Here is a 14,006-nt window from a genome sequence, read left to right on the forward strand (position 1 = left end):
AAAATAATGTGTATATGGGATTCTAATGCCCAGTCTCCAAAAGACTGGTGGAGGTCTGTAGATTTCCATCATTATTGCTGGATCACAAATTATAATCGTTCACAGGTCATCATTATCGTCTCTGCTCTAATTAGACCTGGTTTTCAGGCAGGCATTGCATAAACCTTGAAATAATAAAATGACCTGTTTTTTTGACTGCTTTTTAAATTCTAACTCAATTTACTGTGAGGTGCAGTTTCATTCATTCATTTCTAATAATAAACAAATTATAATTCAATATTTAATGGGACTTTATACACTGATTATTATTATCTATATTTTTTTATTAATACTTTTATTCAGCAATGGGTAACAATAAATGATGCATAATTTAATGCAAGTAACTCTAGGCCAAACCATACAGTAAGTACATGTAGTTAATTAATATTACTCAGTACTTAAATGTATAATTACACTTTAACAAGGAAACCTTAAAATAAAGTATAACCCAGCAATGCATTAAACTGATGTAAAAGATTTTCACTTTACTAAAAAAAAAAAAAAAGACAATTTCTAATAAATGCTGTTCTTTTTAGCTTTCGTTACATCAAAGAATCCTGGAAAAGAAATGTATCACAGTTTCAACAAAAATATTAAGCAGCACAACTGTTTTCAGTATTAATAATCAAATTGGCTAATCTTGTTTAGCAAATCATATTAGAATGATTTCTGAAGGATCATGTGACACTGAACAAATTATACTTAAAATTTATTTTAAATTTTAATAATTTTTTGAACAAATAAATGCTTGGTGAGCGTAAGACTTCTTCCAAAAATATTTGTAAAATCTTACCAACCTTGAACGTTTGAACAGCGGTGTACGTATATTAGTTTACAGACAGTTGGCCCACAAGTTCACCAAAAAAAAAAGAAAAAAAAAAAGCAAACATAGATAACCTTTGGTCCCTCTCACTGAAAATGAATCCCTTCTAGTTAACTGTCAGTGTGAACACCTTAAATCACTCCGAGTAAAAGATATCAGCTAAATGAATACTGACGTTTAGGATGAAAAAATGTAACCTAACTTTAAGACAACAGAACAATCCCTTAAAACATGATCTATCTGCAGATCTGTGAGTAGTGTTACAAGGGCACCTGACAAATGATTACTTAGATCATCTTTATGTTTAGAGACATGTAACATCATTAATGAGAATCTCCCCTCTGTCCTTCCCAGCAAACGTGTGTGACGATGAGCTCCTCCGGTGTCAGAACGGTGGCTCCTGCATCCAGAACCAGAAGTGCGTGTGTCCGCCCAGCTTTAGAGGTGTTTTGTGCGAGCAGCCACGCTGCCAGGGCGAGAAAGGGTGCGACGGCGCATCGGCCTGCTACCTCAGCACACTGACGCTGCTGCTCTGCCTTCTAGCCAACAGCCTGCTTAAAGCCAGCGCCTAGAAACCCATCTTAGTCCTGATATCGATCCTAGTCTACGCAGGCCAAAGGGCTGAACCCTGCGGATGGAGAGAGAGTGGCCTGGACCCGTACGGACCCAGCCTCACGGTGCTGAAATCTTTTTTGGAAATGGCGGCGGCTGCGCTGAGGTCAAAACGCCTTCATGAGACGAGCAGTTTATTTCTCGTCTACTAGCATCACTGATCGCCTGAACTTTATACCAAAAACAGAATAAAAACAACTTAAGTCAGTTTCAGCTCACTCTACACAAAACTCTACAGAAAGTGGAGAAATATATAGATGCGGATTCATTTCCTTTGCATTTCTACTTTCTCTGTAGTTTCGGCGCTCACCGAGGTACAAGCACTGCACTTAGCTAGCTTGTTTTAGCGAACAACAAACGGTCGATATCACGGAAGCCTACTTATGCCAAGTTATTCTTCTTCTCTTGAAGACTTGTTTTTACGTTTCCTTTCATTGCTGCATTTTTCCTCGCATTTTATTGCCATTGAGGTTGTAACAAGTAGATGAAACCGATGGAAAAGATGTTTAATCGCCGAATGAATGTCTCTATAGCTTGTGTTTGAGATTATGTTTATGGAATGTAGAAAGAGGTTTTAAATTGTCACACTGAACAAATATACATATATCAGTCTACCTGAAAGGAAATATGAAGTATTGTATATTATGATTATTATTATTTCAATATTTTTTGTAGAAATTGTTATTTTTGTTGAGTAATGGTTACCATTGTAAAGACATTGCAACCTTTATTGCAGTGCATATGGTATTCACACCATGGTAAAACTATATTTGATGATACATCAGAGTGCATCTCTAATATATTTGGAATATTTCTCCATTCATATCATTAAATAAAGCATAAACGGTTCATTACATGCACAGCTTTAGCTCAATGTAACCTGCACATCATCTTGTTACTGGCATGCATTCATCAGTGCAGATATGACCATTCAGGACTGCTTATTAACACAGGATGATAAGTACATTCCTAAAGCACAAAGTCCCACAAACCCCCAAAAAATACTAGATAATTATGAAGCACAGAAAGAAAGAAAAAATGCATCGTCAAGCAACACAATTAGAATGGCCATTCAGATTAACAATTAATGTTAATTAAATCACGAAATCAGGTTATTTTTCAACAAATTTTATTTTCCTTGCGTGAGTCTCAAAGAAATGCCAAAATCTTTAGCGGCTCATGGGCTTTTTGATGTATTTCATATTTACAAATGCTTTACATTCATGATGAGCCAGGGTAAATAAAATACTATCAATAAATATTATAAATGAATAAAGCCTGACAATCAGAAAGCACAAAGAGACGTGAGTGAATTGTCTTTCTTTACACTCTGTCCTTCTATATTCATATGAAAGCTTTACAGTTGCAGCATTACACCGGCACAACAGTCACGGCAGCTCTAATAAGGGTAATTAATATCAGGCCATTTTTATTCCTTAGAAAGTTTCACAAGGTGAATCAGCTGTATATATGTCTACAGACCCAGAATCAAATGTGCTGAGCCGTTTGCATTGCTCTAACCACCTGCACTGAAATAAATAAATATACCCTTAATAACACACAACTTGAGTCAGCAGAGCTTATGCAAAGTGGAGACTTTTGCTTTCTGGAAACTAATAAATAAGAGTTAAATACAAACTACTCACAGAAATAGATTGCATGCTGTGTAACATACAACGTATTATGCAATTAGCACTGGAAATTCCAGATGGGGTTATTGCACGTGTAGTGGGCTCATTTATGTTTAAGCTCCATAACCTTGTAATTTATGAAAGCACTGGGAAATATGCTCTGATCAGAAAAAACTAACATGATGGAAATAAAGAGCTAAAGTTAGCCATTGCCTAGTGAGGGATTGACAGTTTGCTTACATGATGTTGTCAATTTGATGTTAATTTTGAAATATTTTAAAGCATAATTTGTAGTGTTGATATTTCTAGATTATTATCAATCAGCATGGAATGCTTTAAAGTGATAATATAAAAAAAAATCACAAAATTCATCAAATCGGTTGCTAATACTTAGCAATGATTGAGCTGTTGTTCATATTGTCACTTCCTAGAAGTTCCTAGAAGTGGAAGGAACGAGCTTTTGGTAGTTAAAGGGATTGATTTTCAATTAAAACCCAGAACAGAATTAGCATTTGAGTCATAGGTTCCCAATTTTTTTCTTATGGGAAGTAATCCCTCATATATGAATTTAAAAGCTGCTGTGCTTTTAAAACATTTAAATTGTGGTCCGCCATCAATTATTATGATTCATTAAAACTAACACCATAAAAATGTAAATAAATAATGTGAACAAAACAGGTTATTTCAGCTTGTTTAAATTTCTTATCTAGCTTAACTATTGAGTATGCATAAAAACTATATATATAAAAAAAAAATAATAAAAGGGCAAAACGAATGAAAGGTCTAAAACTTTAAAATAAAATAAAACAGAAAAATAAAAGGTAAACGTTCAAAACATTAAAAGCAAAAAATTTGAAATTTTAATAAACTACAATAGAATACTAGGATAACAAGATTGAAAGCGATTTTGAGGACACATTTAAATATTTAACAGTGAATTAATGTCAACTATTTCTGATAGAAACATTTGCGATAGAGGAAAAGATAAAATATGTTTCCATTTTAGAAGTGTAAAGGGGTACACCAGCTCAAACCAAAGTTTAAACTGTGATTAACTGTGATAGTAATAAAAAAGAACTAATAATTAAACTAAATATGATCCACTATTTAGAAGTGTTTGCGACGTGAAAACGTACTGCATCGTAGGAATGACCCTGTAACTTTCATTCTGAAACTGTGCTCTGTCTTTTTAAGGGAGTAAAAAAGCGTGATGTCATAGACATGCGACTAAATGTCCTGTGCGCTTGTTTAGCCGGTGGGACTGACTCACATGGGTTATGTAAATACAGTGGGCAAATAACTGCACTTTATTCATTTCATTTAATGAACTGTGTGTATTAAGAGTGAATGATGCATCGTGTTTTCTGCTCGCGGTGGGTTTTATCCGGGTTGTCAGTGACAGCTGGCATATGCATCGGTGCCACCTTGACAGCAACCGGCGATCGCCTTAACAGAACCCGCGGCGGACTGCTGGACCGCATCCCGGTCATCCCGGTCCCGAGCGTCGACGCAGCGGCAGAGATTAGCCCGTACCAGCCGGGACAGGTCGCTGTAAGCAGATCCACAGCTGTGATGAAGTACGGCTTCCCTTCCCTGTCCAGCATCAAGAGCAGAGAGTCGTACGTGACTTCATACGACCCCAGAAACAGGAGCGCAGCCTGGGTCATAGAGCAGCTCAACGCCGAGACAGTAACCGGGACTTCGGACAGAAAGTTCTGCGATTTCAAAGAGGACGACTCGGTTCATGTTTACCACAGATCGAGCAAAGCGGATTACAAGGGCAGTGGGTTTGACAGAGGTCACCTGGCCGCAGCAGCCAACCACAAATGGAGTCAGAAAGCCATGGATGACACCTTCTACCTGAGCAATGTGTCACCACAGGTGAGCAACTCGCACTGTATAACAGCTGCTCCAGCCTCTTCCTGCAGTCTTACTGCAAACAGCAGTTAAGTAAGTACACTTAAAATGACATTTATCCTGAGATGATATTAATAATCTATTTTGAAATGCCACATATAACCATGTGTTATATGTCACTTATTTTTAAATATGCATTTATCCGTGATTTCTTCAGTATTAATAATTGGAACTCATGAAGTTATATAACTGTCTAATCAATTAAGAGAAAAGTATTTTAAAAAATATCCCAAATATGTTTAAAATGCTACCTATGAAGTATTTATTATTACGTTCTTGTTACTTTTTTATTATTTATTAAAACTTTGAGCTTTGATCATTTATTTTTAACAATAAAACTTCTACTGAATTTATTTAAAAAATATATAAATTCTATATATATATGATTATGTTTATAATCAATGTTTAAGATGCCTCTTTAAAAAGTATTTAAATTATTTTTGATTACAAATCATTTGTTTAGTATTAATAATTAAACCATTATTGAATTTATATAAGTGTCAATGTCAATCAAGATGTTTTATATATCAAAAAAATAAAAAGTAGATATTAATAAACACTGTTTAAAATGCCACCGATAATAATGCATTTAATTTATTTTTTATAATTATTAATCATTTGTTTATTATCAGTTAATGAATTTATGTGTCTAATCAATAAGTCACCTATGACAATGAATTTAACTTATTTTTGTCTATTTATTAATAATTGATTCTTATTAATAATTAAACTTTTACTGCATTTATATAAATGTCTAAACAATTATGATTTAAAAAATACATTTGTTTTGGTTATTAAAACTCTTCTTCATTCTGTGGTATTCAAATTCTTACTCATTAATTGAAAAGGAAGTAATTCATTAATTTTGTAGTTCTTTGTGTAGGTAAGAACAAAAGTGTAGGCTAGATTTCCACGAGCACCTCATTTTATACAATCCATAAAACCACCAATCATTTAAAGAGTTTGCTTATTCGTTATTTTTCTATTTGTATGGCTAATTATGGCTGTTAATATTGCGGATATCTTTCCCAACAGAATCCTCATCTAAACCAGAATGCATGGAATAACTTGGAGAAATATTGTCGCTCCCTCACCAAGCATTACCAGAATGTCTTTGTGTGCACTGGACCACTCTACTTACCCCGGTAAAAGCCTCTCAGTATGCTCTTGAGAAGCACTGCTCGAGATATTTCAAATTAGCCTGAAATCAAGATATACGAAACTATTTAATCAACTGATATTTTAATGAATTGATAGAACCTAATTTTTCCCTCCCTACACCTACAGACAGGAACCCGATGGGAAAATGTATGTGAAGTATCAGGTTTTGGGAAAGAACCATGTAGCCGTGCCGACTCACTTCTTTAAGGTGGTGATTCTGGAAAAGCCAAGAGGAGACGTGGAGCTGCGGTCCTATGTGATGCCCAATATGCCGGTCGATGAGAAGATTCCACTGGAACGCTTCCTGGTTCCCATCGAGAGCATCGAGAGAGCGTCTGGACTGCTGTTCGTACCAAACATCATGAAGAGGACCAGCAGTCTGAAAGCCATTACTGCAGGCTAGTGAAGAGTTTACAGTGATTACTGAGGGGGAATGGAAAATACCTCAAAAAGTCAAGCATTTATAAAGTTAGCAGGGAAATTATTTAATTTTCAATATATGTGGAAAGACTACTGAGAGAGATATATCAGTCACTGGCACAGGCTGACAGTCTAATGCTGTAGCCTATTGTTTAATAGGGGAGCTTTTTGTATCATTACTGTTTTTAGATGTCAGCCAATATGATTTTTAACCAAGCCAAAACTCTGTGTGAAATTAGATTTTAATTTCAACTGTGAAATATCATTTGTACTACTGGAAATAAAACAAATCTGTAATCCTTAAAATCATATTTGTGTTTTTTATTCAGGTTTGATGATGATGGTTTAGAAGTGAATGGTATTTAGAAACAATATCTGTTTTAATCCTCTCAAAATAACCTAAATTCATGATTGTCAACACATTAAAACTGCACAAGCCCATAATTTACCACATAATTGAACTATATACCCAAGTATACAATCTACAGTGTGTATGAGGCAACAGGCCTGGAAATAAGACATCTTCAAGGACGAATTTAGTTGACGTTAATGGGCATTTAGAAAGACAAATAACACTGAATATGACTGCTGGTGAAGTACCAGCGAAGTTCTCACCCAGCATTAAATATTAGTTTGTTTATATGTTTTTGCCACAGAAACTTAGTATACACAGTCTGTGATAACCTGCAAAAGTTTTGCTGGGACAAAACAGCCTACAAAACTAACTAACTATCATATCTGGTTCATTTCATTCAGAAATTAAACTTAAACTCGTAAATCTTCCATTGATAAATCGTTCATCGATGGCGTTCAAACTGCAACCAAGTTCGTCGACGTCATCGTCTGTTTGCATACTGCATTTCGATTGGTCTTTTTTTCTTACATTAACCTTCACGATGAACTGTGATTGGTCTTGTCTTGCTTGCATATTATTTAACCATTTATTTGTCACTTTTACTTATGAGGCTGACGTGAAATCAGCAAGAGGCCGTTTTGTTTGCATATTATTTAATATTAAAAAGGCTGACATCCCTGAATTCAAACCTAAATAAATATATAAACGTACAACTTGTGCACAGTTCTGTCAAAACCATCTGATACAGTATACCACGAATATTATTTTAATATTTCAGGTCTTTGTATGCATATATATATTATTTTTCTACCTTCAAGCACTGCTATATATATATATATAGATATAGATATTTTTTTTTAGAAAATTCAAATCTAGATTGTCAATATGGTTCAGTTGTTTGTATAAACATCATAAATGCTATAAACTGGGTCAATATCCTATATCTAACCAATATACATCTGCCTTAAAAAATCAATTACAAAAATGATGTGCCCATCCACTTGAAAAGCACTAGATGGCACTATGGTCTCAAACAACACTGTTACATTTTAAAAGAGACTGTGATTTTGCCATTATGAAGAGGTCAAGGTTTTGGTTAGCATGGTCCAGTTAGCTATAATAACACAAAAACATTTTTCTCCATTGATTTACATTCAAAAGTAGCAGTGTATTTTTATAAAATATAAAAGGTTTTGCTTTATATACATCACAAATATTTTATTTTATTATACCACAGCTGATGTTTTAAAGAAAGACGTTAGTGATGACACTCATGGACAAATACTTTGCTTTTATTTTGAATGGCACTCACTGAAGTGCACCCATCTTGACAATGGCATTCTACATGGATATATACATTCTGTCCATAGCATTTACTTAACTTTACACAAGTGAAACAATATATCTTTTTCTCAACAACAGTATTTTTCTCGGACTGTACAGTAAACTAACGAATAAAGTAAGAACCTTGAAATAGCTAAATAAAACTTTAATAATTCTAGAGGCAATTGTACATGAATTGCACTGAACATTTTCTTCAACACAAATGAATTCTCATATATTGGTATGTCTTCTGATCATGTATGTACATGTGGCAAAACTGTTAGCGTAGCTCTGAAACATACATACAAAAGATGTAGAGGTAAAGCAGAAAACACTGTGGAGATTTTATATGGTTTTTGATATATAATCATGCCAAACAGGAAAAAGTTGTCTTCCTTTAAATGAAGTGACAATAAACAGCAGCCCTTTGACTTTCACATAACGTATTACAAAAATGAAAATTTGATGTTTATCTGCTTACCCCCAGGGCATCCAAGATGTAGGTGACTTTGTTTCTTCAGTAGAACACAAACAAAGATTTTTAACTCAAATCGTTGCAGTCTGTCAGTCATATAATGGAAGTGAATTGACACTCTATCTACAATCTCAATTAGGAGTGTCAATGGTCCATTGAGAGATAGGTGGCGGTAATGCACTTATAAGTCTGCGATCCACCGTAAAGCAAGAAGAAGAAGAAGATGCGTCACGCGCCGGCTGTTGAGAATGCGCTCAGGACAGTTCGGACATTGCGGTGAATCAGAGGTAAAAAACAATATAAATACTGTTCAGTTTCTTGCACAGACCGATCGTTTCGTGTCTTTACACATCAATGTATTGTCACGAGCTGCAGGGTTTAATTTGGTTTTGTTTGTGTATGTTTTTTTGACTCTCAAAGCCGTGATTCCCATTCACTTACATTATATGACAGACAGACTGCAACGGTTTGAGTTAAAAATCTTAGTTTGTGCTCTTCTGAAGAAACAAAGTCACCTACATCTTGGATGCCCTGGGGGTAAGTAGATAAACAGCAAATTTTCATTTTTGGGTGAACTATCCCTTTAAGGGAGTTAAACATGTTTTAATGTGCCATACTATTGCCTTCAAAAGTTTGTTGAAGTCCAGACATGTTTTGTTTGCTTGTTTTCAATTTCTCTGAATTAAAACAGGCAAGTATAAAGATGTGGTCACATTATCGGAATTTCTGCAAAAGTTCACAGGCAAAAAAGGTCCTTTGTTTATTCTGAATAATGTAGTGACACATGAAGCCTAACTCACACAGAAGTCACTTTCAAACCAAGCAGCTTTCTGTTGGTCAGCATTGGCGAATTCACGTGATCAACATGAACCCATTGCAAACTGGGAAATTTATCGCCCACACATGAAATTACTGATTGCTTTTGTAATGATTGGATTTTGCCTGTGAAAATTTGCCTAACAGTGGTTAATGAGACCTCACCTTAAGTCTTAAAAGTAAAGTATGTAATTTCTGCATCACTAGCCTAACCAACTGCAACTGCAAAAACAATGAATGTTTTCAGACAGGTTTCTCGAACTCAGTTGTTTGAATAAACAGACAGTTCTTCCTTCAACCTCACACCAGTGGTATTGTGACATCCCAAAAAAAATCTTCCAACTTTAAAGAAATGTAAAGTCACTATGAAACCAAAATGGTAAATGATTCATTATTATTATTATTCTTTTTAATTCATGCGTCCTCATGTGCTCTCCCCTTGCAACGACATCTCTTCTCAGATGTGATCACAGCAATTAGCAAACAATCCAACAATCCACTCAATTCCCCATCAACAAAATCAAGTCCAGTCCTACATTTTTTATCGTTCAAGAAGCCATTTCACCCGGATATACATCACAATTCATAGTTTTCAGTCACGTGACTGGTTCGAAGCCCTGGAGGGCAAAACATCCATGGAACTGCAGCACAAGCCTGTCAATTTTCCATCCATTTCCAAGCCACAAATATTTAGATCACCTCTCAAAAGAATAAATCAAAGACATGTGGGGGAAAAAATGCAAGTTTTGGCAATATTTCAATCACTAAAAACATTGGGATATTCAAAAATGTTTAATGTGAAAAACACTTAAAGTACCTTAATGTATTAAAAGAGTGATATGAAAATATCAAGAACAGTATACACCTTATTGATGATACTGTTCATACTTTGTATAGGCAAGCAGATGATCCCAGAATGCAATGCGTGTTTTTTTTAATGGGAAAAATTTATTTCATGTGAAACTTTGCACATAGTGTTTATATTCTGGGTTCATCTGCCTGCCTGTACAACGTATGCGTCATTAATAAGGTGTATACTGAATTTGGCCTTAATAATATAGTAATATAGTGTCTTACTATATTACTACTTAATACAAGCCTCATAACAATAACTTGCGGAAAGGTGTGTTTTGCCCTCCAGATGGGCATTCCTGTAGGGGTGTGACGTCACGTCAAAACTAGGAATAGGGAAAAGATGAGCTCAACTTCTGTTCTGTTCACACTCAGCATTCAAACTTCAACAAGTACTCTTAATTTTGGGGTTAAAACAACAAATGTAGCTGAATAAATAAATTAACTAAACATAATTTAAAACATAAATTAAACAAATCAATTCCAAAAAACAGTTAAACAGAGCATACTTTCTCTCGAGCTTGTATGAAAAAAAAATGAAAAAAAAACAAAACAGAGAATACTAAATAAATGGAGATGTCTGATATGACGTTTATACACAAAGTGGTTTGCCCTTGCAGTTTTTCCAGAATTATTGTCCCAAATAAACCGATGTGAATATTTATACATAAAGAAACACTGACAGTCTTCAAACTCTTCTCCACGGACCTGATTTGAATAAAGTTCAGTGAAGCTAAAACAGGTTCGTCTGATACCGGAGCAAAGGGTCTGTCAGCAGCAGGGTTGATGCAACTATTGCCGTGCTACTCGTTTGATGCAAACTGCATCTGAAGAGCAGAAAACATCACAACCTTTAAGTAAAAAACCAGCCACGTACCCTTCACACATCAACTCAAGTGCTGAATGCTATATGCTTTGTACTTGCTGCTCTGAATAGCCTTTATAACAAGTCCACAGAAGCAGGTTTTGGTTAAAGGGTCCATTCTAATGCTATAGAAAGTGCATTGAGTGGAAGAAAGACATCGTAGGGGACACACACACCGATTGTACTGCAGGTACGATGCTGGATACGGAGTCTAATACTGGCCAACAGCAAGCAGTATGAGGACGTTTCTATCCACGGCGTTGATAGCAGAGGGGTTAAAGTGTGTCGTCGTCTTTGCCCTGTCTAGAAGCAGCACCTGAATATACAATCAGAGCTTACATTGTTTTGTTTGTTTTTCTTCTAAATAAAGTACAGCAGACCTCAGCACAGGAAATACACACTGTACGAAAAAAGAAAATCTCTTTTCTCTGAAAAGCCCATAAAAAACTATATACATTAAAGAGGCGCATCGCCTCTGTATAGACTAAAATGTTAAGCACATACAAAAAAAGTATGCAACAAAATGCAATGTTTAAAAGTCCTCTCTTTAACCTTACAAAAAAAGCGAGCGGTTTGTGCTACTGCTGCCCTGGAGTGACGCAAGCAACAAAAGTGATGTTTACATGAAATGTACACAATAAAAAGAAAGCGGAAAATAGTGTTTCAACAAATAATTACATTATTATCATGCCAAGCCCAATCAAAAGATGTACGTATATGCACAGTTCAAATCTAGAGATGATACAGAATCTGGTCACGGCTTACATCGGTGACCGAGTGGCTCTCGTGACAAGGGCTATGAATGAAGCATCATGGGACATCTGTGTGTGGCTAATAATCTAAAAGGATTCAAAAAGACACATTAGCCTTTATATTCTGAATGAAAAAAACAACATTGTGCAACTCAATCCAATTCGTTCCCAATAGTTATTTTCGACCCAGTACTAGGGGCTTTGTGAAGTCAATTGAACCCCCGCCGTATTGTAAGAGAGTTACCCATAGCCCTTGTCCATCACTAGCCCTTAGGCCTGTGTTGTGTGTTTGTGTCCAAGCTAGCAGTTGCTGCTGTTCCGAAATTCACCGTTTTCTGTGATCTGCAGCTTGGTAGGGTTGGTGGGAGAGATGCCGTTCCTCGTTTGCATGCTGTAACGATCCTTCAGCTGAGACAGAGCGCTCATTAGCCGGGAGTTTGCGGCGTCCAGGGATGCGATTCTCTTCTCCTGTGTGGAGTGACCATTAATGGAGGTCAGATAGGAGAAGGTGATTAACAGTGCATGATATTTAATGTTTAATTAAAGTCTTTCTTCTCCGCAACGGACGCAAGGTGACTGGCACTCTCTAGTTTGAAACATTACAGACTAGTTACGCCGTCTAAACACCATAAAATGAATTCACAGAGTTTAAATTAAAATTCATGCGGCGATAGCAGTAATCTCTCCTTGTCTTTATAAAATAAATCTATGATGTAAACAGTCTTTAATGATTTTGATGAGTGCTAAAGCGAGTCCACAGTGGGTGGTTTTTATGCTCATCAAACTGTTTACGAGAGACGCTGATTGCCCCCGGGAGGACACAGGCGTTCATCATTAAACTTTCAGATACATTAACACCATTAAACCTCAGAGACCAACTCACAACATCATGCTGAAATCTAAACCAAACACAAGAGGGCGCTATGACCCTGCAAATGAGTCAATATAAACACCTGAGACCATTATTGAAAATTGTGCTTTTTTTTTTTTTATAGAAAATGATACTTTAAATGATATTGACAGCATAACAGCTTGAGTGAAAAGCTAACATTGATTTATTTTTTAGTATTCAGTATGCACCCCTACTGCTTTAATGACAGCTGCACTCAAGCTGACACGGACTGATAATAATTTTCTACTGCCTGATTTGAGAATGATCCAAAAAGCATCTTGTGCTTCAATGGAATTAATTTTTCTTTCTTTCTTTTTTTTTGTACAAACATGATTAATGTCACAAATCTGTTTATTTGATTAGTAGCTTAAAAAGAGTGCAGAATGTCTTTTATCTTTATCTTTATGTTTTTGAAAGTCTCTTGTGCTCACAAAACAGTTATCATTTATATATTTACATTTACAATTTTTTTATTTACAGTAAAAAATAGTAATATTATGAAATATTTTTTTTAATATACAGTGGGTACGGAAAGTATTCAGACCCCCTTAAATTTTTCACTCTTTGTTATATTGCAGCCATTTGCTAAAATAATTTAAGTTCATTTTTTTTCCTCATTAATGTACACACAGCACCCCATATTGACAGAAAAACACAGCATTGTTGACATTTTTGCAGATTTATTAAAAAAGAAAAACTGAAATATCACATGGTCCTAAGTATTCAGACCCTTTGCTCAGTATTTAGTAGAAGCACCCTTTTGATCTAATACAGCCATGAGTCTTTTTGGGAAAGATGCAACAAGTTGTTCACACCTGGATTTGGGGATCCTCTGCCATCCCTCCTTGCAGATCCTCTCCAGTTCGGTCAGGTTGGATGGTAAACGTTGGTGAACAGCCATTTTTAGGTCTCTCCAGAGATGCTCAATTGGGTTTAAGTCAGGGCCCTGGCTGGATTTTAGCAAATGGCTGCAATATTGTTAAGAGTGAAAATTTTAAGGGGGTCTGAATACTTTCCGTACCCACTGTATATTCTATTTTGATATGAAAATGTAATTTATTCCTGTGATGCAA

General features: G+C 35.6%; 3 protein-coding genes across 5 annotated transcripts in view; 2 read left to right on the forward strand and 1 right to left on the reverse strand.

The window, feature by feature from the left end:
• Positions 1-14,006, forward strand: part of LOC107598980 (netrin-G2-like) — a 114,961-nt gene that overhangs the window by 95,731 nt on the left and 5,224 nt on the right. For all 3 annotated transcript variants that reach the window (XM_016290450.1, XM_016290451.1, XM_016290455.1), the window contains 2 exons: positions 1,217-2,563; positions 6,130-6,132. In XM_016290450.1, coding sequence (XP_016145936.1) covers positions 1,217-1,434 — 218 coding nt within the window. In that variant the 3' untranslated portion in view covers positions 1,435-2,563; positions 6,130-6,132. The remainder of the gene's footprint in view (positions 1-1,216; positions 2,564-6,129; positions 6,133-14,006) is intronic.
• On the forward strand, positions 4,313-6,876 carry endog (endonuclease G). Its single transcript, XM_016290456.1, has 3 exons — positions 4,313-4,986; positions 6,058-6,167; positions 6,310-6,876. Exons 1-3 carry the CDS (start codon positions 4,453-4,455, stop codon positions 6,584-6,586), a joined length of 921 nt encoding a protein of 306 aa, XP_016145942.1. The 5' UTR covers positions 4,313-4,452; the 3' UTR covers positions 6,587-6,876.
• The window catches only part of LOC107599025 (disabled homolog 2-interacting protein-like), an 82,920-nt gene continuing 79,248 nt past the window's right edge, over positions 10,335-14,006 (reverse strand). The window contains exon 15 of the mRNA XM_016290514.1: positions 10,335-12,509. Coding sequence (XP_016146000.1) covers positions 12,342-12,509 — 168 coding nt within the window. The 3' untranslated portion in view covers positions 10,335-12,341. The remainder of the gene's footprint in view (positions 12,510-14,006) is intronic.

The sequence above is a fragment of the Sinocyclocheilus grahami genome, unplaced genomic scaffold (genome assembly GCF_001515645.1).
Source record: "Sinocyclocheilus grahami isolate Dianchi unplaced genomic scaffold, SAMN03320097.WGS_v1.1 scaffold259.1, whole genome shotgun sequence".
NCBI lineage: Eukaryota > Metazoa > Chordata > Actinopteri > Cypriniformes > Cyprinidae > Sinocyclocheilus > Sinocyclocheilus grahami.